Source organism: Theobroma cacao, chromosome 10 (genome assembly GCF_000208745.1).
Source record: "Theobroma cacao cultivar B97-61/B2 chromosome 10, Criollo_cocoa_genome_V2, whole genome shotgun sequence".
NCBI lineage: Eukaryota > Viridiplantae > Streptophyta > Magnoliopsida > Malvales > Malvaceae > Theobroma > Theobroma cacao.
Window position 1 is genome coordinate 17,032,963 of NC_030859.1, and position 24,396 is coordinate 17,057,358.

At 35.3% G+C, this 24,396-nt stretch overlaps 3 protein-coding genes and 1 long non-coding RNA gene across 5 annotated transcripts; 3 read left to right on the forward strand and 1 right to left on the reverse strand.

The window, feature by feature from the left end:
- Nucleotides 157-1,714, forward strand: LOC108663805. The gene is made up of 2 exons (XR_001929885.1): nucleotides 157-445; nucleotides 1,190-1,714. It is a non-coding gene; the product is annotated as an uncharacterized LOC108663805 (long non-coding RNA).
- On the reverse strand, nucleotides 1,609-10,745 carry LOC18587004 (SAC3 family protein C). Of its 2 annotated transcripts, XR_001929884.1 has the most exons (10): nucleotides 10,343-10,745; nucleotides 9,955-10,055; nucleotides 8,537-8,758; nucleotides 7,088-7,306; nucleotides 6,920-7,005; nucleotides 6,691-6,787; nucleotides 5,408-5,500; nucleotides 5,159-5,313; nucleotides 4,090-4,178; nucleotides 1,609-1,822 (listed from the first exon to the last, which is right to left on the reverse strand). XR_001929884.1 is itself a non-coding variant. In XM_007010647.2 (9 exons), the coding sequence occupies exons 1-9, from the start codon at nucleotides 10,644-10,646 to the stop codon at nucleotides 1,807-1,809; spliced, it is 1,293 nt and encodes a 430-aa protein (XP_007010709.2). In that variant the 5' UTR covers nucleotides 10,647-10,745; the 3' UTR covers nucleotides 1,609-1,806. The 2 variants fall into 2 exon arrangements, 1 of the variants encoding a protein (XP_007010709.2); XM_007010647.2 differs by lacking the exon at nucleotides 4,090-4,178.
- On the forward strand, nucleotides 11,538-21,822 carry LOC18587005 (transcription elongation factor SPT6). The gene is made up of 17 exons (XM_007010649.2): nucleotides 11,538-11,732; nucleotides 11,827-11,913; nucleotides 12,127-12,259; nucleotides 12,415-12,481; nucleotides 13,039-13,186; nucleotides 13,271-13,406; nucleotides 13,495-13,741; nucleotides 13,838-14,023; nucleotides 14,119-14,244; nucleotides 14,357-14,743; nucleotides 14,813-14,920; nucleotides 15,017-15,793; nucleotides 16,563-16,704; nucleotides 16,838-18,009; nucleotides 18,819-19,028; nucleotides 19,920-20,415; nucleotides 21,020-21,822. Exons 1-17 carry the CDS (start codon nucleotides 11,702-11,704, stop codon nucleotides 21,418-21,420), a joined length of 4,854 nt encoding a protein of 1,617 aa, XP_007010711.2. The 5' UTR covers nucleotides 11,538-11,701; the 3' UTR covers nucleotides 21,421-21,822.
- LOC18587006 (transcription termination factor MTERF2, chloroplastic) lies at nucleotides 21,870-23,535 on the forward strand. The gene has a single exon (XM_007010651.2). It carries the CDS (start codon nucleotides 22,079-22,081, stop codon nucleotides 23,255-23,257), a length of 1,179 nt encoding a protein of 392 aa, XP_007010713.2. The 5' UTR covers nucleotides 21,870-22,078; the 3' UTR covers nucleotides 23,258-23,535.

A 24,396-nucleotide genomic window follows, 5' to 3' on the forward strand; every position in this document is an offset into this window, starting at 1 on the left:
TATGACCTGCATGCCAGTGTGTCTAAAATGCTTGAGAACATGTTTGAGTTGGCCCTCGCTGTATAACTATGTCTAACATAAAGGCAGACTTCACAAGAGTTGTAAATCCTGCATCAGGCCTTTTTCGTGTTCAACATCTTCTATATCCTTCTGTGTATTTGCATAATCCTAACAGTGCTATCAAGAACTTAAAATAGAGATAAAACAAGCATTTGCAATGTGACTAATTGCAGCGAGTGATCAAGCTTAATATAATATTCATGAATAATAATACTAGTATTTCTTATATATAGTTCTTACAGTCTTAGTTACTGCTATTTTGCGATGCTATTAATTTGCCAATGATTTGAAATAGGCGTAAGTTTGAAGCAAGTCCAATCCATTATTGTCATCAATCAGCAGCCGGAGAAACAAGACTTTCCCATCAGAAACACTTTGACAAAAGGTAACAATCTCTCCATGTATCCGAATCCAAAGACGCCAATTCAAGGCACCATCTACAAGCATCCCATCATCTTTGATCCCGATAAATGTTTCATGAGGAACTGGAAGTTGTTTCCACAAGGACGATGATTCGATCTACAATCAACTTATTTCTGAATCTGTACGACCTTGGTAGTCATTGGTGGATGGGTCATTGCGGAAACCTAAAGCCACAATGATGCAGGTTACAATCTTTGGGTTTCGTTGGGTACCTCAGCTTAATGGCCTCCATCATCAAAATGACAATAAGTGGGAGTGGGAGCTTTCTGCAAGATCACCACAACCTTGAATATGCAGTCTGTACAACCTGGTGAAGGGATTCCATAACCATAATAAGACCTTGTAGTACTTTCTCATGCACTATGCTCTGTTTAATGGCTTTGAGTTCATCATCAAAATCAAAGGCGAACACACCATTTTCATGGACAAGTCTATGGTTAGTTTTACTTTGGCGTAAACTCCGACAAAATCAAGCGGAGCTAATTGGCCAAGGCCCTTAGTCTCAACTCATGTTCTGCTTGTTGCTTGTTGCAACTGCCAACTAATTCAAGCATCCTTAACCCTCTTTTTTTATTCAAGGAACCCTGGATGGTAGATTGTACCCATGGCCATATCTACATCTTTTTATGCTCTTTGATGCTTGCAATCATTACTATGTTTCTGGAGAAACAAAATAGCTGATAAATTGCAGTACATTCTTCCACAGACATATTCAAAGGAAGCACAAAACGAAAGGACAACATGAAAGTCTGCTCATTAATTTGACATGTAGGGAAGGTGTGACTGGGAAAGCAGGGGGAGAAAACATCTTCACACCTCGAGCAAATCTGACATCAGGGGAGGGTTGCAGTTTTAAAGTTGTTAACTGTGATTAACTTGAATCAAATTAAGAAGTCCACACCGAATGACTGAATGTAATTCAGATTAAGGAAATGACGCCCTATCGAAAGCAAACGATGTGAATTTTGGATTGTTATTAACTTAGTCATGCAACAAAGATATGCAGTGAAGAACAAAACAACATCAAGGGTGAACAAGGGCAGTTTATATGACTAGTGGGAAGGTTAGCCCATCTACCACAGTTTATAGTATTTACAACAAAGATATGCAGTGAAGAACAAAATAGCATCAAGAGTGTACAAGGACAGTTTATATGACTGGTGGGAACATTAGCCCATCTACCACAAATCATAGTATTTACAACGAAGTTATGCAGTGAAGAACAAAATAACATCAAGAGTGTACAAGGACAGTTTATATGACTAGTGGGAAGGTTAGCTCATCTACCGTTCTTCTGCGAGCAACAATATTTGATCAGAAATGCTAGGCTGCGGTCTGTCTGCAATTTACAAGAGTATATAGACCTGGGTCATTATAGCTTTTTCCAAATGAAGTATTATATAGCTGATGATATATGAAAGCAGAATAAAGACTGGGCGACACCACATCGTCCAGCCCACAAGGAGATGCAGGTCTCTTGATCCCTAATGAGGATGCAGGAATTGGAGAAAGCTGCCATCACAATCACTCTACATGCAAATGTTTTCAATTGACTGGTAATTTTAGGGGCAATCACTCTTACTGTTTCTCTTCAATACCCGATCAACTATAGGTACACATGATCTCAGTTTTTAAGCTTGAAACCGGTCACCTATTGTTTCTGTAAGTTTCACCTTTGTTTGTTTGCTGAAAGAGTGAAAGGTGAAAGTCTAAGTTGATTCTAGGATTTTATCTCATTGTGCAAAACAAATAAATAAATAACCAAATCCATTATCTGTTCATTGATATCATAACCAAATCTAGAAAATGCTCAGATCATATTTAAGTGAACCATTAAATCCAATTGTATTATGCTCATATTAAAGGCATCTAACAAATTCTTCAAACCTAGTCAAATAAGCACCATGAATCATAAACACAATTTTGCAAAGAAAATGGTTCCGTTTTTCAACATACACAGCTGGGTTTGAAAATCTACATGACATGTGGTTGGCTTTCATTCTCTTTGTATTAGTGATATATTTGGACTTGTATTATATCTTAACATTTTTGGACGCTTGTGATGAACTTCAATACATGTTGGAGATCATGTGGGGGCAAGGCCTAGGCAAGGTGATTTAGGAGTTATGTTCTTTGCTTTTGTTGGGTTTGTCTTGCTTATTTGTTTTTGTTTTTTCTTTCTTCTGTCCTATGGGGTGTTTGAGGGATGGTTGAGCCTTTGTTTCCCTTTAGGCCCAAGGCTATTCAACAATAATCTGCATGAAATTTTATAAATCTTGGCTAACTTTGACAATGACTTGAGAGGAAGAAAAATGGACTTATAAAGAAAAAGATGGATTAAAAGAATGAAAAAAATAAAGAAGAGATATGCCTAACATAAATGAAAAGATGAGAATAAAAATAATTAAAAGAAAAAAAAAACAAAATGCTGTGGATGATGAGAGGAAAAGTAATTGAAAGAAAAAACAGAAGGAAGGCAACAAATAACATGAGCTTGGAGAGTAATGAAAACAAAAGGTAAACAATAAAAACATAGCAAAATGCTATGTTTTAAAAGCCTTAAAAATGATATAAAAACAACAATACTAATAATGATATTAAGAGAATAGTTTAGGTGTGAGGAGGTGTATAGCATGATTAAAACAATAATAAAAAACAGAAGGAATTATGATATTCAATCTTAATATATTTTTAACCACCCAGTCTACCCAGTATTTTTTACTTCATTGGTTCTCTTACTGATCCATGACAACATTGTAAACTTTAAAAATATAATATAAATTTTAAAATTTTATATTAGGTATAAATGATCCACATTGATTAGTTAAGATGTTAAGACATATAATTTTTATTTTCTTCTAATATCTTGACTGATAAGGTTGAAAAGGGAAATCTTTTTCTATTTTTCCTTTTGATGATTTCTTTGAACCAAAATGAGATTGAAAAGGTACTGCAATATAAAAAGACACATTTAAACTAAGGGTTTCTGGAGAAAAAGTGGCCATCAAGCACTCAAGAAAGCGAAGAAAAACTTTGTAAGATTGAAGTTCGAAGACTTGACAAGCCTTAGTTTTCTTTTCTTCACTGTTTCTTTTTTGACTTTCTTGTATTGTTATTAATGGTTCAACTTCTTTGGATTGTGTTTTTATTATTCAGTATGAACTAAATTTCTTTATTTAGGATTGCCATTAAACCTAACATGTAGCTTGGATTTTTAATATTCTCTCTTTCTTATGATTGATGGTATTTAAATTGTTTATTTCAATCTTGTGATTAATACGTCTAATTGACTAACTACCAATTAGATTGATTGGGTAACCTAATGCAACTTGGAAAAGGATATTTAGAGTAAGCCAAGGATAAAATAGTATATGTTCAAATTCAATTAGTTAATTGATTGATTTGTTTCATGTGTAAGATATGAAGTAGAGTTTAAGCTTAATGAGTCTTTCTTTAATTCAATTTGCATAAGAATATCGTGAATTGGTTAAAAGAGATATTTTTATAAGTAATTCGGAAGATATTTATAAATAAATTAAAACTCTAGATTAGCAACTCAATCCATTTAAGTAACTTTAGAGAGAGCAGAAAATCCATTTAAGTAACCTTAGAGAGAGTAGAGCACCCAAGCATTTGTCTTATTGGTTGGTGCATAATCCCCCTACCTAAAGAGCAGAGTTCGAATCCCCCCTTCCCTAATTACAAAAAAAAAAAAAAAACCTTAAGAGAGAGTGGAAGAGATTCAAATAAAGTGTTGAAAGGAAATTGTAATCCTAAGCTTTTTCTGATTGATTTATCGAGTTTAAATTAACGTTCTTGTTATTAGTTTAATTTCTTTTATTATTTAGTAGTTTTAATTTGTTTGTTTGAATAAGATTAAATTGTTCTAATTTTAGTAATTAGTGAAATTTTGATAGCAATTCCTTGTGGGAATGATACTTTATTTTTCATTATATTACTTGTTAATGATACATGCACTTGTGTGATAAATTCAGCTACAATATCAAATTAAACATTTTTCTCTATTATAGGAGCTAAACGGGCCAAACGTGACATTATCCCAATTTTGATTCTTTGTTCTAATATATTGGCAATAAAAGTTAAGCAATTGTAATTTTTGCATGTATAATTTTACCAAAAAAAAGTATCTATGCATGTATGATGAGTAATATTAGTTAATTTTTATATTAGTTATTAGCTCCTGCTAATATATAAATAACAAATATCACAGGGATTTTGCTAGTTAGTGTAAAAGATTAAGATTATTAAATGTTAGTAAATTATAGCAAGAAACCTCTTATGTTCTTGTTCAAGTGGTTTACTTGTAGGTATATATTATAGCAAGAATCCTACATATATAGATCTTCAAGACACATACTATGTGGTTTGTGCATGTACATATAGTTTATTTCAAATTATTAATTGCAAAACTCAACCAAAGGAAGTATATAAAATCTGTAGCTAATGAGGAGAGGAAAAAGTGGACAAGAAAGGAAGACAATTGCTTTACCCTTCTTGACTCTAATTGATTGAGTCTAAAGTAATGATATTAAGCATTATGGTATTTTAATGCTTGGATACCAGCAATTGAAAGAATGGAGTTGGTCTCTGAACTTTACTAGACCAGTGACTTTCTATAATAGTACAGATATCAGAATGCATGCTACAAAGTTACCTCTGATATTGCTCTAATCCCAAAATGCTGCAGCTCTGAAAACTCCCCTTGGGGTTACAGAAAGTTGTTTGCTTGGTGGGTAACAACTTATTTCCACCATCATCACTTAAAGTCTTAAGACCGCATGCATGGCAAAAGGATTCCATATCTGATTCCTATAAGAACAAACGCACGCTCAAATCAGAAAACCAGACATCTAAAGGACTAAAACTACAATTACCTAAAAATCTCATGTATTGGAAATGATACCTTCATCATCAAAAGTTTGGACAAGTGTTCCAAAGGATATGGATGAAGCTTGTAGCAACAATTATTTATATAAGAAACAGCCAGTGCTCGAACCTGGGCGGTTTTTGAAAATGAAAAGAAAAATTGCAGAACAAATAGCAGCAAATACAATTAATATGTTTCTCAGCCAACAGAAGAATAATCATCACACTCTGTCAAAACATAGCTAAAAACAGGTTGTTATCTCCCAACAGTATCTAATATGTAAAGAGTTGAATACTTACAATTAAACCACATATAAATATTTAAAAGAATCATGTTAGTGTGCAAAGAAGTGCGACAATCCAGGTAACAAACAGAAAATTTAACAGCAGTACACACTTGACTTTAAATGCTTATGCATGTGCACATGCACAAGCATATCCTAGACGAGATCAACATGAATCTACGAACTATGGAGATGCCTTATCCCTGGCATTTGCATTGTGTTTGTGTTAGATAGGGACACAGCTCTCCAAAAAGTGGGATGCATATGTGAAACAATTAAATACCGCAAGAAAAAGCACAGAGAATTTAAAACAGAAAAAAGAAAAAAGGTAGGAAAAATGAGTAAGGCTGCCCCTGGTGAAGTGAGATTGACTGCTTGTCAAGAGAGAGATGAGAATTTCTGAGATTCAAAAGAGAATGAAGAAACAGGGAGAGCAAGGCTGGCCTAGGTGATTCTAATCTATCTAGCTGCCCACATTAGAGGAAAAGAGACAGGGGAAGATGCACATAGATCGGGGCTAGAGTTGGAACCAGGGAAGAGAAACGCAATGGGCAATGAGAAAAATATGCTTATATCAAAACTGCTTTGCATCAAGCCACAAGCCTATGACAGATTTTTAAGCCTAATTGGCTGATTGACATTCATTCAAATTTCTTTGAAGTTAAAATTTGAATGCTATTTAGCCTTTTGGCAAATTATTTGCAAGACAATATATAATAACTTTACCTTTTAACTAATTATATTAATACAATTCCGTAAAAAAAAATTTCTATATTGACTTAATATATTTTAGAAGACTTTTTTTTTTCAGCATTGCTTATATTTTTAGTAAAAATCAATAAAATTGCATATACATATATTAATATATAAGAATACGTACATTTTTACCTTCTGTATCCTAATTTTTTTGATAACTGTATAACTTAGTGTCCATAGAGTATTGTACTTGATACTATGGTTGAAAATCATGTCTAATAAATAAAAGAGGATGATGCCAGAATGGAAAGGTTATAGAATAATGGATGTTTATGATTACCTCATTTACATAAGGCTCAATAATGCAGTACTGTAGATATGATGCCTCAGCCGATACAGTACAGAGAAAACTCCTATAATTTCCCATCCGATAAAATCTGTTGAAAAATAACTCAATATCTTAGTTCCCTTCCACTTTGAAATTAATTTGTGAGAAAATGTTTAATACATTGCAGCACTAGGTAAGCAAAGAGTTAAAGTGATACGCATTTATAAATCTTCAAGATTACCTTAGAACTTGTCGGGCAAAATGCATTTCTTTAGACTTCATAACTAGAGAAGGTACACGACGAAACCAAAAAGACAGTGACTCCTCCTGCAAATCCGAAGTCCTTGTTCAGAACCAACAAGGCTGAAATTAGGGATATAGACTCACAAAACCAATATATAAAGGTTACCCTTTGTTGGCTCTTAGAATCAAGGTGAAGAAGCACATAAAATGAACGAAACTCAGCTTCATTCTCACTAATAGAGTTGGAGCTGTGATTTGCTTCATACAGAGTATAAAGAGACGCCAAAGTCTTCATAAGCTGCTCCATGTTGAGATATTGCAATGATGAAATACTTGAACTGCCACAATTTTGAAGCCTGTGGTGAGATACTACATGAAATTTTACCTGAGTGATGAAATATATAAAAATTTGGTATCAGGTCAAAATTTTACTCTTTCCATGGTAATAATAAAAAGATAACCGGTAAAACATTCTCATAAACACACACACAATATAATGCATCTATCCACTTGGGTCATTCATTCGATGTCCTCCACCTCTTCTTTATTTTCATTTTAAAGAGACGTTGCATGCAATAGCAAGACTATTCCTTAAAAACTTATTGATCAGATCAATCAAATCTTACATAAAATTACAACTTATTTAGGTTTTTCTTTCTTTTTACTTTCCCACCTACCTTTTTCTTCATATAGAAAGATTGATTTTTTCCAATCATTTTATGAAAATATCAACTTTCAATTCCTCAAAAAGCCATTATATTTATCATCCTAAAATATAAATATTATGTTTACTGTAATTACGCATTAAAAAAACAAATAAATCACTATTTTTGACTCGTTTTAACCCACCATTGTCCTGAAAAACAGAGATTCTTATACCCCAAGTCACTGTCCCCTTGGTACATTTATGAATTGATTTTCAGGACGTTACGATGCACAGAACCATGCATGTAACCACATCTGCTAGCATATCTAGTTTAGATAAATTAGTAAAGTGACCATTGAGAAACCCAATCAGACACTTGGGTAAACAACAAAGCCAACTCACAAAAGGTTCTCACAGCACCGAAATCTACATATATACTTCCTGTGCGGATTATATAGCTCTACTGCCATTGCTTTTCTTTTTCTTTTTTTTTTTAATTCTTTTTGAAACGCACGGCTATTACTAATGATGCAAGTGTAATCTTAAAAGTAACAATATCTGAATAGCCAACTCAATATCAACAAGAAAACTACAGGATAAATGAATTAAAATTGCCATTGAATATGATGTAGCTACACTGCCATTACAGATGATGCAAGTATAATGGTAAAAGGAAAAACCAAGCTCTGAAATGCCTAATTTACATAGCAACCAGAAAATTACAGGATAAATGAGTTAAAAGCATGGTCTGATGATAGCAACACCCTTTCAATCCGATAGCAGGTGCAATTTTTAAGGTTCATAATGTACTGCAAATGATAATAATGGCATATAATCAAAGGCAATATACATATAACGTTTGGCAAATGAATCCAATCAAGAGAAGAGTATATCAAGCAGTTCAGCTCATGATACTACAACTGAAAAGGTTTAAACAAAGGGTATATACTTCTGCCAAGAAAATTTTACCATTTTCTCATACATGCAAATTGCTCTATCATTGACAATATTCTGCATGCCAAGATCCTGCCTTATTGACCGAGTCCTATCAAAAATGAAGTCATGAACCACTTCAAAAGGATATTCACTCCAGTCCAGTAGGTTTAGAAGGTAATTTAATGTGTCTTCCAATACTGAGAGAGGCCGCACATCTGACGCTTGGACATACTTCAGTGATATAGTTCTGCAAAACTAGCAGGAGTGAGGGTGTATTAACAACCTTTCCCATACAATACCAACTATAAAATGGGACTAAGCAATATAGTTTAGCTTCATTGTTCATCATATCATTTTCTGCATGATTGTGAATTAACTGCAATAAAAGGGCAGCATAGCATTTTAAGGTCTGGGAATTAATTGTGATGTTCAACTCAGTTGACACTTCAGAGGCATTACCTCCCCCGGACCACCCACCCCCAACTGGTAACTCCATCTCTCCCTGTGTCTGTGTGTGTTTATGTGAGTGTATGGGTCCAATGTGGTTAAATGGCTAACAGATATTTTGAAGGAAATTCCAAGTGCAACCCAAAAGTGATCCAGGAAAAAGAAATTGCCACTCATAACACAAGTGAGGATATCTACCAGTCAAGAAAACCTGGGAGACTAATAAGCATGTATGAGGCAAGTGTTACTCTCTTGTGCTCAAGCACAAAAAATTGGTGATGTCTAGCAAATGGGCCAAACTAATGCTGCTTTTTTCGGCTTTTATCCATCATAGCCCATTGGATAGTTTCCAAAGAAAATTCCTCTCTTTGGTCACTAACCACATCCAATTTAAAACCCCATGGCAGCCATGAGGTACTTTTGCTAAAATGCAGTTCCTTCGATTAAAGTGTTGCAGATATCAAATTTGCTAGAAAAATTGACATACATGAAAAGATTGTCAAATACAAAAGTCAGTTTTGCAACAAAGAGAGAGAGAGAGAGAGAGAGAAAGAGAACAATACAGAAAGTTACAAAGCAGAGCAAGACTTGCATCCTACCACGATGTGTTTGTGTTTTTATTGTTCAACAGTTCATAACTCACTAGACTATCCGGAGCATCGAAGGGATTTTGATTAAAAATAAGTAAAAACATTTATCCATTGAATACCACCAAAGTTTTGACATCATGGTTGATATAACCTGCTAGGGTCACATTGATAGCAAATCCATTAAAGTGAGTAAAGACATAAAGACGGATTAGCTTTAGGTAGCACTATGATTTTGTATCAAGTTTCATTATGACCAATGTATTTAACATAATAAATTCCAACCAAGCTCAAAGCAAATGCCTGAATATCTATTGTGAATTCCTCAATAAATTGTATATTAAAATTTGAAAAAATGGTTCAATCAAAGAAACAATACAAAAATCAAAATTTAAACACGTGAAAGACAGAACTTACCTTTTTGACAGCTAAAGCTGCAGATGTTTTCCTAGGATCTCCATTTAACCTTTCAAAAATAGCTAAATCTCGAAGCCGTTCCCGCTGAGCCCTCTCCCCCTCTGTTGTCACAATGATGAAAAAGTTTACATACAACATATTTTGAGAGCTAGCATAAACTAATTGCTACTTAGTTTAATAATTTCATTTGCAAATCGCAGTTGGAAATGAAGCTTCATAGTTTACGTCATTTACTTTACTACCCATATTTCATGAAAAAACAATTATGAAAAATCTGGGAAAACCCAGAATTCAGAACATAGAGACAAGGCTAAATTTGTTGATTTTTTGTTCTATAATAAAAAAAATTGAATTTTAAGGATGAGAAAAAAATAAATGAATAAATTACCTGGGCACATGAAAGGGCAAGTTCCAACTATAGAACCAACCTCTTCTCCTGCTTCTGTTTCTCCTTCTTGTTGATTATTCGCATTTGATACGGATTTCCACTTGGGGACATAGCCGGGATTTCTGGTATTGTGAGGGGTAGTGCCAGTGGTAGTTGTGGACCGTGGAACAAAGTTAGAGGATCGGGTGGTTTTCGTTGGATTGGAAGAGTATTGTTGGGACCGGAAACGTGTATGGCCGGTCGAGGAGGAGGAGGAGGAAGGATGGTTTCGCCACTGTTGACGGCGGCGGCCGCTCTCGTCCATGGCGTCTACCGGCCGCTACCGAAGTGCGCTTTCCGAACAAGTTAGCTTTCTTTCTCCAATGTTGGGGTGGGTTAAATTCAAATGGTTTCAGATTTTTGACCTTTTTTTAGTTAGTTTTTAATTTTAGATTTTCTGTAATAAATATTATCTTTGGATTTATTACTTTTATATATTATTAATAATTTTATTTTTTATATTTATAATTTTTATAATTAAAATTTTAAGATAATCACAATAGTTTTCAAGCAAATATATATATTATTATCTTGGAAATTTTTTAAAAATTAATTTTAATTTTCAATTACATTAAATTATTATCCTATTAAGATTGTTGTTATTATTTTATGAGTTAGAAATTATTTTAATTTTTTAAAAATAAAAAATTGGATGTAACATTGGACTGATAACTAATTGCTCAACTTATTCAAAATAAACCAATTCAAAATTAAAAGAAATTAACAGTAATAATATATTAGATGGCAAATTTTATTTTCTTTATTTTTATATTTTTAAAATAATCTTATTATAACAGTTAAATTATACAAATTTAATAAATAATTAGATGTAAATATTTTCTTGTTTTGTCTACTTTTTGTTTTGAAGTATTTCAAAATAGTATTCAATTTTTTATTTATAATTTTAATATATTTCATCAATTTTTAATAATTTTTTTAATTTTTGCCATTAAAAGTATAAGATATTAATATTATTAAAAAAATAAAAGTAATACTTGATAAAATATATTAAAAATCAAAACGCTTTTTTATAGTTAAATTTAGGTATTTAGTTTGAAATAATCATTTTAAAGATTAGTATGATTTATATATAATAAATAAATAAAGGTGACTTTAAAAGTTAATTAATATTTTAAAATATTCAATTAAAAATGACTTATTTTACTCCTGCAGACTAAAACTGCATAAACATAAACGTTACCGTAGAAGTGCTCTTCGCCCCGCTTCTTTACTAGGGTTTTCCAATCTGAAGAAAGCAGAGCGAGCGTTTTTTGTTTTAAATTTTCCGTTCTTTTCTTTCTTGATTTTCTCTTCGGAAGTATGGGAAAGAATGTCGTTTCTGACGAAGAAGGTGACGCTCTATTTCTTTTCTTCTTTTTTTTTTTAATTTTTTTGAGCGAAAATAAAATCCCTAACGGTGATTTTTTGGGGTTCGATTCGTGCAGATGAGTTGGAGGTCGACGAGGAGGGGGAGCCCATCGAGGGAGACAGACTCAATGACCGCGACCCCGATGACGAGGATGAAGAAGACGGTATATAGCTTCGTTTTCAAGATCCAGTTTCCTGTTTCTGAATTGGGGAACAATTTCGTAAACTTTATCTTCTCTTTTTGTTAATTTTTTTTGGAGGAATGTAATGGAAAGGAAACGAATTCTAGGGCTAAATGCCATGACTGGTATCATTTTCTTTTATTTTTTTATTGGTTCAGGAATTCATTATAGTTTTTGGTTTCTTGGTTTGAACAGAGGAAGGGCAGGATGAGTATGAGAATGATGGATTCATAGTTGATGATGTGGAGGATGAAGAAGTGGATGAAGATGAAGAGAGGGAAGATAGCGATGAGGAGAGGCGGAAGAAAAAGAAAAAGAGAAAGAAAAAGTTAATATTTTTCCTTCTATGATGATATGCTATTGCTGCTCTTTCTCTCCCTTTTTTTTTTTAATTTAAAGAAAACGAACTTCCTTTCATATCCTCAGCTTGGAAAGGATGTTGGTTTAGCAAATTTTTGATGATGGTTATGTCGACATTTTCAGGGAAGCTGAAGACCTTGATGAAGATGATTATGAGCTCCTCCGGGAAAATGATGTTAATGTACCAAAGGTTGTAAGCTCTGTTCCCTACCTAAAAGGAAAATGATGACTGTTCAGTTTCTTATTTTTCATTGATGTGGAGATTTTTGTTCATTTGTAATGGGTATTAAGGGAGTATTACTGCATTGGTTCTTTTTTGAGGGGGAAAAAAAACTAAACTGAGGTATTTGATTTTTTTTTTCTTAAAGTTTAAAACCAAAACAGAAGCAAATATGCTCAAATCCAGACCAAATTGAACCAAAAGTTCATGTTTAGTTACTTGGTTTTTGTTTTTGGATTTTTGAAAGGGCCATTAATTGGCAATGATTTTATTGTGTTTACCTATTTGAATTAGGAAAACTAATGTTAAATTTTACATCATTTAAGTTCTGATTTATCATTGTTGATTTAATATTAAATATAACCATATTGAATGGTTTATTTTTGAATTGAAATTCATTAGTACAGTTAAATACCAAACTGGAGATCACAATTCGATTTGATTTTGGTTTTTTTTTTCTTTGCACTGTCCTATTCAAAAATTATATTTAAAAATTTTTGAGGTTTCTTTTTCAAAAATTTTTTCAGGGTAGCAAGAAATTTAAGCGGTTAAAAAAGGCTCAAAGAGACTTTGATGAGGAGCGATTTGGTTCTGATGAGGAGTTTGATGGAAGCATTAAGGGTGGGGTAACTGCTGAGGAGAAGCTTAAGCGTACTTTATTTGGTGATGATGATGGTTAGTATATTGAGCATCTAGTCTAGGATCATTATTATTTTGATTCAATTTTCAATAACTGGTTGATGCATGTAAATGGTTTAGGACAACCTCTTGAAGATATTCCTGAAGATGAAGTGCAAATTGACGAGGAAGAGGATGGAGATATGGGTGAAGAAGATGACATGGCAGACTTTATTGTAGATGAAGATGATTTAGATGAGCATGGAGCTTCTGTTAGGTATAACCTATGTAGTGCATGAATGTGCTGGCTTTTTTTTTTTATTTAATTTTATGATTCTCTTCAATTAAAATAACTTGTTATGTAGACGGAAGAAGTTGAAGAAAAATAAGTCAAGGCAGGCATCAGGAGTTACGTCATCTGCTTTACTGGAAGCTCAAGAAATATTTGGTGATGTTGACGAACTCCTTCAACTACGGAAACAGGGCTTAGATTCTAGTGAGTGGCGAGAAAGGAGACTTGAAGACCAATTTGAACCTACTGTCCTTTCTGAAAAGTATATGACAGAAAAGGATGACCAAATTCGGATGACTGATATACCAGAAAGAATGCAGGTTTGTTCACATGGTTCTCATAAATGTAGAATACTTTTTTATTTCCTTGAGTTCTCTCAACGTCAGTGGATATTGGCTTCACATTTCTTTTTGTAGATTTCTGAAGAAAGCACTGGGACTCCTCCAATAGATGAAATGAGCATAATAGAAGAGAGCACCTGGATACTACACCAACTTATAATTGGTGCAGTACCTTTATTTGGTAAAGAAGGGCAGGATCTTTCTATAAACAGGGAAGACGTTATGAGATTTTTGGAGCTGACACATGTGCAGAAGTTAGATGTTAGTGCTTACTGATTTGATTTATAATTGTCTTATCTGTCGGTCTGGATTTTTTATTTTTGCCTTGGTAATCTTCCATTCTTTCTTGCTTTCAGATTCCCTTTATTGCGACGTATCGCAAGGAGCAGTGCCTAAGTCTGCTAAAGGATCCTGAGCAACATGAGGTTGATGATGTTGATCAGGATAAGTCTGAGAAAACACCTACAATAAAGTGGCACAGGGTAATTGGACTGGTCATGGAACTATGAAATTTGTTGATTGTGTATATAATCAAGTTCAGAAGTTAGTACAATGGTTTTTTATGCAAATAACAGCTACTATGCATCTATTCAGGTACTTTGGGCAATTCAGGACCTGGACCGAAAATGGCTGCTTCTACAAAAGCGAAAGACTGGTCTTCAGTCGCACTATAGCAAGCGATTTGAAGAAGAATCTCGTCGGGTATATGATGAGACAAGACTTAACTTAAACCAACAGCTTTTTGAGTCAATTCTTAAGGCTCTTAAGGATGCAGACTCGGAAAGGGAAGTTGATGATGTTGATGCCAAGTTTAACTTGCATTTCCCACCAGGGGAGGTTGGTGTGGATGAAGGTCAATATAAGAGGCCCAAGAGGAGATCACAATATAGTATTTGCAATAAGGCTGGCCTGTGGATGGTTGCGAGCAAGTTTGGATACAGTGCTGAGCAACTTGGATCACAGCTATCTCTGGAAAAGATGGTGAGTTTTCTTTGGCAGTTTCTGTTATATTGTACTGAGATCTAATGTTCTTCATTCATTTGATTGTAGAATGATGAGTTGGAAGATGCAAAGGAGACACCGGAAGAGATGGCTTCAAACTTTACATGTGCAATGTTTGAGACTCCACAAGCTGTCCTTAAAGGAGCCAGACATATGGTATACATTGTTATTCTTATGAGCAAATACAGTGCTAGCGTTGGTCATAACATCATGTTCTACCATGTCTGTTAATTTATGGTTTTCTTTTCGTAGGCTGCGGTTGAGATAAGTTGTGAGCCATCTGTCAAGAAATGTGTCCGTGGAATTTATATGGAGAATGCTGTAGTATCAACCATTCCTACTCCTGATGGAAAAATAGCCATAGATTCTTTCCATCAGTTTGCAGGTGTGAACTGGTTGCGTGAAAAACCATTGAGCAGATTTGATGATGCACAGTGGCTCCTTATTCAGAAGGCCGAAGAGGAGAAGCTTCTTCAAGTAACTATTAAGCTGCCAGAAAAATGTCTGGATGAGTTGAACAAAGAATTTAATGTATATCTCAGTAATGGTGTTAGTAAATCTGCTCAACAGTGGAATGAGCAGAGACAGCTGATACTGAAGGATGCTCTTTTTGGTTTTCTTTTGTCATCAATGGAGAAAGAAGCAAGATCCTTGTTGACTAGTAGAGCTAAGAACTGGTTACTTTTGGAATATGGAAAGGTTTTGTGGAATAAGGTTTCTGTGGGGCCTTATCAAAGGAAGGAAAATGATATTAATTCTGATGAGGAAGCTGCACCCCGTGTCATGGCTTGCTGTTGGGGCCCTGGGAAGCCAGCAACCACTTTTGTGATGTTAGATTCATCTGGGGAGGTGCTCGATGTGCTTTACACTGGTTCTCTTACTTTACGGTCTCAAAATGTTAATGACCAGCAACGCAAGAAAAATGACCAGCAACGTGTTTTGAAGTTCATGACTGATCACCAACCACATGTTGTTGTTCTTGGAGCTGTGAATTTGTCTTGTACCCGGTTGAAGGATGATATTTATGAGGTAAAGCTTATCATTCATGAGATGCTAGGATTTTATTTTTCTTTTTATCTGAAATGATATATGTCCTTTGCTTTATCTTTTAGTTTTGTTTTCTTTGTTGAAAAACAATTATTCTTTTTTTAGCACATGATCTAGTTTACTTTGTCTCAACTACTTAGTTAGCTTGCAAATATTTGCTTGAAATGCTAGTCTCATTTTATTAAAGCCTTGAGAAGGTAGATTTTTTTAATCAACTGTGTGAATTGTTGTAGAATATATGATTACTTTTGACTAAAGATTGTTCGCATTGATCATTTCTATCACTTTCAGAGGAACTTGTTATCTTCTAAAGGTAAATCATGCTCATAATTAATAACCTTTTGAACTGTCATAGTATGCGATTCAGACCAAATATCTGCTTCAGGATTCTGTTCTGCTTGTGTTTCACATGTAGTTTATAGAATAAGTTTCAGTTGTCATCCTTTGAGAAAGACCCTGATTACTCGCTGAAAGTACTTGCCTCAATCATCTTGATTTGTTGTGATATCAAATGGAAATGTCATTGTGCGGTGGATGGTACTCAATGTTCAATAGTCTTATATAGTTGGTACTTTCATTACTTGTGGTGCTTATTAAGTTTTTTCCATTTTACCAGATCATATTTTGTTATGTCAAGTGGAATTGTCATTGCACACTTCTAATATATTTTTAATGTTCATTATCTTTTGTTTCTTTTATAGTTGATCCTTCATTCTTTGTGTGCTTATTTAGTTTATTTCTTCTTTACCAGATCATTTTTAAGATGGTGGAGGAAAATCCTAGAGATGTTGGGCATGAGATGGATGAGCTGAGCATTGTATATGGGGATGAATCTCTCCCTCGTCTCTATGAAAATTCTAGGATTTCATCAGATCAGCTCCCTGGCCAGTCAGGTAAATACTTTTTCATATTCACAAGTTTATGTTTGCATGATGATATGCTGTCTTTTGTTAAGGTTTGTCAGGTATTCAAGTTTCCATCCATCTTTTGTCTGTTAATGAAGGTTGTTGTCATAAATGTTGTCAGGCATTGTTAAGCGGGCTGTTGCTGTTGGGCGTTATCTTCAAAATCCATTGGCAATGGTTGCAACTTTGTGTGGACCAGGGAAGGAGATATTGTCTTGGAAGCTTAGTCCTTTGGAGAACTTTCTCACAGCAGATGAGAAATATGGCATGGTTGAACAGGTTTTGGTTGATGTCACTAACCAGGTGGGCCTTGATGTTAATTTGGCTACTAGTCATGAATGGTTGTTTGCTCCTTTGCAATTCATTTCTGGTCTTGGGCCTAGAAAGGCAGCATCACTGCAGAGGTCATTGGTAAGAGTTGGAACAATTTTCACTCGGAAGGACTTTGTAACAACCCATGGACTGGGTAAAAAGGTGTTTGTCAATGCGGTAGGCTTTCTCCGAGTTCGTCGGAGTGGGCTTGCTGCTAACAGCAGCCAGTTCATTGATTTGTTGGATGACACTAGAATACATCCAGAATCTTATCTTCTTGCACAGGAGTTGGCAAAAGATGTCTATGATGAGGATTTAAAAGGTGACAATGATGAGGAAGATGCATTGGAGATGGCGATAGAACAAGTTAGGGATCGACCGAGTTTGTTGAAAAGCCTTCGTCTTGATAAGTATCTAGAAAGCAAGGAGCGCAAAAATAAGAGGGAGACCTTTGAGGATATAAGAAGGGAATTAATTCAGGGCTTTCAGGATTGGCGTAAACAATATAAAGAACCAAGTCAAGATGAGGAGTTCTTCATGATTTCGGGTGAAACTGAGGATACCCTGACAGAAGGCCGAATTGTGCAAGCTACGGTTCGAAGAGTGCAAGGTGGACGAGCTATCTGTGTACTTGAATCTGGATTGACTGGGATGATAATGAAAGAAGACTATGCAGATGATTGGAGAGATATTATTGAGCTGTCTGATAGGCTGCATGAAGGTGACATCCTGACCTGCAAGATTAAATCAATTCAAAAGAATAGGTATCAGGTGTTCCTGGTTTGCAAAGATAGTGAAATGAGAAGCAATCGATACCAGCATGTCCAGAACCTTGATCCTTACTACCATGAGGAGCGAAGCAGCTTACAGAGTGAGCAAGAGAAAGCTCGTAAAGAGAAGGAGCTGGCAAAGAAGCATTTTAAGCCAAGGATGATTGTTCATCCACGCTTCCAAAATATTACTGCTGATGAAGCTATGGAGGTATGTTGGAATTAATGGAACTTTTTTAGTTAATTAGATTGAATTTGAGTTGAATTTTTTTTATAAAGAAAAAATTAATTTGAACTTAACCTTGTTGGTGGTCATATAGTGTTTTTTATAATCTGAAAGGGAATAAAAACCCGATCTTCCCATTTTCCTGTCCCGTCTGGCAAAAATATTATTTCCAACCATAATGTATCTTACATGTGCAAGAAGAATTGATTAATTATTAATGGCTATGCTTTATGTAACTGTACACGTTTTAGAAGAAAAATTTCTATTAAATGTACTATCCATGGCCTTTATGAATTTTTAAGATGCTTTTTATTTCTTGATCTGAGCATCAGATATAAGAAGTTCACCTTTCATATGAGGATGTGGTGCATCACAGGGAAGGAAAAGAGAGAATAGAGAGAAATTAGAGGGATAGGGGAAAGGGGGGAAATAGAAACAGTGGGAGGTAAAGGAGAGAACAAATGAAAATCTCAGTTCTCAATTAATCGTCAAAATAAGATACTGAAAGTGAAAATAATATAAAATTGATGTAGCTTAAAAGGTAGGGAAAGGGGCAGAAACATGGAAACCTATGTTTGATGCATGTGCATTGGTAAATAAGCAAGACTAATGCTCATAACCTAAGAAAACAAAAATATATAAAAGGTACTACAATTAAGCAGCTTTTAGATGCATTTGTGATCCTTGCTTCTTTAGTGCAGTTTTCCAAAAGCTTATTTCTTTCTTTTATCTTTAAACCAGTGGGTAACAATATTTTGGCTTTTATTATGTTTGTCTTTTGTTATGTTGGACAGTATTTATCTGACAAGGATCCTGGAGAAAGTATTATCCGCCCCAGTTCTCGCGGGCCTTCTTATTTAACTTTAACCCTCAAAGTTTATGATGGAGTTTATGCTCACAAAGATATAGTTGAAGGCGGAAAAGAACACAAGGATATCACCAGCCTGCTTCGCATTGGGAAGACATTGAAAATTGGGGAAGACACTTTTGAGGATTTGGATGAGGTGAGTCTTTCTTTTTAACATGTGTATCTTAGGTTTCCTGATATAGCCCGTTAAACTTTGAAAGGGATAAGATGAGTTTAGTGGAAATTACCATATAAGTATATGGTGCTGACTGAAGAGATAGGGTTAATTGCAGCTGGAGTCTTTATCCACTTGGAAAGACAAAGACTGATCCTAAACTTAAGGATGAACTTTGGAATTAGACCGTAGGAGCACTCAATTTGAATATTTATTATTTTTATTGTATCGTCATACAAGAAGTCTGTTTCTCCATGCTTTAACTCTTGAAGACTTCCATTAGAGGACTCGAAACTGTGATTTTATTATTACTCTTGCTTTGGCAAGCCTCATAGTTGGCCCCTTTGACGAGCAAAATTGATATTTGTTGACTTTCAAGCTCTCTCTAGTGAGATTATAATCTCTGTCTTTTCTTTGGGAATACTTTTAGAATATGTTTTTAAACTTAAAATTCCAAGTATCTTTTCTCTCCTAATCTGATTTGTTTGATTTTGACTAATTGACATATTGAAAACTTTCAAACTTACAACTTCAAATGGAATTAAATGTTTACCTAATTTGCAGGACTTTTCTTATCATTCCCCCTTAAAGCAGAATTTTTTATTCTTCTAAAACCATGAAGGCTGCAATATGCTGTGTGATGTGTCATTTTGATAAAAATGAACAAATTAAACCTTCTATATTAACTTTGAATGCTAAAGTCTTCTATATTAGTAGATCTATGAGAGTTACAAGCCATAGTAATCAAAATCTTTTTTTTTGGAGATACGGTTGCTTTGTTCATCTTTTATAGAATTTAGCGTAATATAATATTTTGTGGAGGCATAACAATGCATGTAAAGGATCTGTCTTTTGATTGCATTTAAATTGCAGGTAATGGATAGATACGTTGATCCCCTTGTGTCCCATCTAAAGGCAATGCTGAGTTATCGCAAGTTCAGGAGGGGGACTAAAACAGAAGTTGATGAGCTTCTAAGGATTGAAAAATCAGAGTATCCTATGAGGATTGTGTATTGTTTTGGCATTTCTCATGAACATCCAGGCACTTTCATTCTTACTTATATACGGAGTACAAATCCACATCATGAGTACATTGGCTTATATCCCAAGGGATTCAAATTCAGAAAAAGGATGTTTGAGGACATTGATCGTCTTGTTGCATATTTCCAGAGGCATATTGACGATCCCCAGCATGAGTCGGCTCCATCAATTAGATCAGTTGCAGCAATGGTACCAATGCGAAGCCCTGCTTCTGGAGGCTCTGCAGGGGCATCCATGGGAAGTGGTTGGGGTGGTTCAACCAATGAAGGTGGTTGGAGAGGCCACTCTTTTGACAGGGGTCAATCTTCCACTCCAGGGTCAAGAACAGGTAAATGTTGAGCAATAATGTCCAATTTTTATATTGTGTAAAATATCCATATGATGCATCTCGTTTTGCTTGTTTTAAATTCAGTTGAGTGTGAAATCCCTGACTTATTTTGCAAATCTCAGCATTTAGTTGTTCAACATCTGGAGAATGGCCTGGTTTCAGGGTTTTGGTGATTTGGATTGGCATTAGATTTTTATCTTTCTTAGATCTATCTGTCATGTGCACTGGATGTTTGTTTGACTACAGAAAACCTGGCCAGATTCCACTTCATTTGACACTAAGTACTTGTATCGCTAAATACGTATATTTAGTTTTGACAAATTATATAATTTTTCACTGATTTTTGTGATTTTCTTGAGATAGTAAATAAATAAAAGTTCTTTCTTATGCAAGAAAGTCAGGAATGGTTGTCAATTTTTACTTGTTCATTAAACAAACTATGGAGTTGAGTTTGAGTTTCCTTAGCTACTAAGAAAATTTCAAACATCTGGATTTTACTTCATCCTTTTGTCTTTTGCATATTGTACAGTTAAAGGTTCTTCATCTTTGGTTGCTTGTTTGCTCTTTTTATCAAATTTGTGGCTGGTTTTGTTTGGTACTGTAGGCAGAAATGATTACAGAAATAGCGGTAGCCGAGATGGGCATCCAAGTGGTCTACCTCGGCCATATGGTGGGCGTGGACGTGGTAGGGGCCCATATAACAGCAGCAGAGGACATGAGGGGCAGGATTCATCCTATGATGCTCCCAAATGGGATTCAGGTGCCAAGAAAGGGGATGATGGTTGGGGTAATTTCCCAGGTGCCAAAGTTCAAAACTCTCCAGGAAGGGAAGCTTTCCCTGGTGGGTGGGGTGGTGGTGGAAATGAAAGTGGCAGTGGTAGCGGCAGTGGTTGGGGTGGTGGTGGAAATGAAAGTGGCAGTGGTAGCGGCGGTGGTTGGGGTGGCGACAACAGTGGTTGGGGCCAAGCAAGTGCAGGTACTGACAATGGGGGTTCTGGCTGGTGATCTGGTGGGTGGTTCCAAAGGGCAATACACCTGGTGATTGTTGAAGCCTTGGAATTTTTATTCCTTTACATTTCCAAGGCATAGCTGTAGGGTTTAGAGGAAGCTCAACTGATCAAATCTGTGTACTGCACAAGTAGAATGTATGTATAATTTTTAATGGATTAGGTATATAATTTTCCCGAATGTATCTTGTTATTGTCAGTTTTGTTTGTCATTGGAAACGGCAATAGGTTTTGTTTTAAAGTTTTGGGGTGCATCCAATGGGGATGCAGGGATATGAATCAATCTTATTAGACCCAACCTATTCAAAGTTGTATAGGAAGCGTTAGGCATTCAAGCAATAGCTTTTGCTTCCAAATTTTATACTCTTTACTTTGTTATAATATTTGGTTGATTGGACCATCTTGTTTCCTCCTTGTTCATCCTATTAAGAAACTAGTAATCCCTTTCTCTCCCCTCCCTTCCTATCCCCGCTGAAATTGTCTTCTCTCCTCAAAGTTCCCTCTTCTCCCTTCTCTCCCCGCCACTCTCTCTCTCTTTCTCTCTCTCTCATCACCCATGCCTTAAATGTCCAAGCTACCCCTGCAGATAGGATTGGTTTGTAGGAGGGTTTTGGGAATTTGAGTAAGATTTGACAAAGACAACGAGTAAGCCAGCAATGCACAAGTTTCTGCAAATAAAACCCTTGATTTCGAGTAAAACCCAGTGGAGGGCTACAATCCCTTTGAGAGATCTGCCTTGTCTGATCCGAAATCGCTTCCTTCAAACCGACGCAATCCCTTCTCCTGCTTCAGAACCGCCCCCTTTGGGATCCGCTCTTTCACTCTCTAAACGCCTCCGAATACCCCAAAACAACTCCCCGAATTCCTCATCCGTCCTCAACTGTTTGAAATCCCATGGATTCGAGGATACCCAGATCGCCAAACTGGTTAGGAAACGCCCCGACATCCTCAATTGCAAAGTACAGACAAAGCTCAAGCCCAAGCTTCGATATCTCATTCAAAAGGGTTTTACGGGTAAGCTTTTGCCTGACCTCATTTTGTCGAATCCGTTTCTGCTTTTCCGAGGCTTGGATTCTCAGATTAGGCCATCTTTTGAGTTCTTACGCCCTTTCCTGAATGATGAGGAAATGTTTGTTGCTCTTAAACGAGCTTCGTGGTTATTGACTATTAGTCTGAATTCGGTTTTGCAACCAAATGTTGATTTATTGATTAGTGAAGGGGTTCCTGCTAGTAGGATATCCAAGTTGCTTATATTGCAGCCTAGAGTTCTCTTGCAAAGCCATGACAGGATGGTTTACGCCGTTAAAACTATTAAAGAAATAGGTATTGAACCCAAAGAGACTAGGTTTATACATGCTCTTAGGGTGATTTGTTCAATGAGCAAGTCTAATTGGAAGAAAAAGGTGGAGGTTTTTATGAGTTTGGGATGGAGTAAAGAGGAAGTGTTGAATACTTTTAAGAAAGACCCACTTTGTTTAGCTTGTTCCGAGAACAAGCTTCGGTATTTGATGGATTTTTATGTGAATACTATGAAGTTGGATGCAAGGGCTATAATTGCATACCCGAAATTGCTTGGTTACTCAGTTGAGAGAAGGGTTCACGCCAGGTATATAGTTTTGAAGGCTTTGGAGTCAATGAAGCTGATCAAAGATGACAAGAAGATTGTTTGGGTAATAAAATTGCCTGAAAAGAAATTTTTGGAGGAATATATTGCTAAGCATATAGACAAAGTTCCAGGTTTGCTGGATATGTACCATGGTGCTGTTAAGCCAAGGAAAACAATCAGGGGCAAAAAGGAAAAATTTGATCCCAAATCAGCAAGTTTGGCTCTGTAATTCAGAAACTACCTAGATATTCCTTTTGACTGGTTCATGTTATGGTGCTGCCAGTTTGATCTCAAAATGTCATCTTCGTCACTGTTGTCTTTCCTTTGTCTTGGTATTGATCTACTTAAGGTCATGGTTCTTCTGTTGTTTATGTAATCACTAACCTGTTGCTTTATTTTAAACTCTTGCATTTAGTGGAACTCCAGTGGGTATCCTTGATAGCCTGAAAGAGTCATAATGATTTAGCTTCATATCTTACTTTGGATTGAGAAGAATTATGTTCTGAAGCTTTCATTTCTGAGAAAGCGTAGGGCCTGTTTAGCTTCAAAACAATTTTCCAATTTTTATTATTTTTCTTGTATTTGATGAAATTAGTTGTTCTTTTTTGTTTCCAGTGTTGGAAGTCTGTGATTTCCAGGTCCTTAGCAAATTGGAGAACAATTAAAACATGCTTCTGAAATGATTCCAATTCTTATTCTGAAAAATGGAAAACAAGGGTTTCCAAATCTAGATACTAAACTTAAAACACCTTTTTTTTTTCATTGAAATAAGATAAGATAAATGAAGTTTGACAATGAAAATCATTTTCCAATACTAAATGGGCCCTTATTTTAAAGTTTCTGGGAGTCATCCATCCAAATTATGCGATTGGTTGCTCCTATTAGCAATGTAATGTCAGTGAAAGCTGTAGTTAGTTTTGGCTTATTTATGACTTGCTGTCATTCAAACTCTTATGTTGGCTGTTCTTTTCCATGATGGAATTCAGTGCTGTAGATTTTTTCTTCATAAAGTTGCTTGTAGATCGTTGTTTGTAAACTAACTGTTGAGAACTTGGGTATGTGGTGGTTGCTCGAAAATCTTAATCTTCTATTTATTACAGTGACACCCCATTTGTATAAAGCTACTGGCTGTATTGTTTTGTTGATCTATCTTGAAGTTAAAGACAGGAAGGACAAGTCAAGTGTTTCATTCACTTGGAATTCCCAGTTTTCAGTGAACAGTTATGTCTGCAAAGCAAGCTGTTTAGTAATTGAAATGCTCTAGTTGTCTTGTGCATTTCTATCATTTCTTTTCCTAAAATCTTCATGTTTCTCTGATTAAAATCTCAGTACATCTTTCCATATATATATATATATATAAACAGAGAT

Excerpts from the sequence above, each read along its gene's own strand:
- LOC18587006 (XM_007010651.2), top strand. The coding sequence starts at position 22,079 with ATGCACAAGTTTCTGCAAATAAAACCCTTGATTTCGAGTAAAACCCAG.
- LOC18587005 (XM_007010649.2), top strand. The coding sequence starts at position 11,702 with ATGGGAAAGAATGTCGTTTCTGACGAAGAAG. Across the intron at positions 13,407-13,494 it reads GAGCATGGAGCTTCTGTTAG|ACGGAAGAAGTTGAAGAAAA; the intron begins GTATAACCTATG and ends CTTGTTATGTAG. Across the intron at positions 14,744-14,812 it reads AGCTATCTCTGGAAAAGATG|AATGATGAGTTGGAAGATGC; the intron begins GTGAGTTTTCTT and ends ATTTGATTGTAG.
- LOC18587004 (XM_007010647.2), bottom strand. The coding sequence starts at position 10,646 with ATGGACGAGAGCGGCCGCCGCCGTCAACAGTGGCGAAACCATCCTTCC. Across the intron at positions 7,006-7,087 it reads ATTCTAAGAGCCAACAAAGG|GAGGAGTCACTGTCTTTTTG; the intron begins GTAACCTTTATA and ends TCGGATTTGCAG. Across the intron at positions 5,314-5,407 it reads CCAAACTTTTGATGATGAAG|GAATCAGATATGGAATCCTT; the intron begins GTATCATTTCCA and ends TTGTTCTTATAG.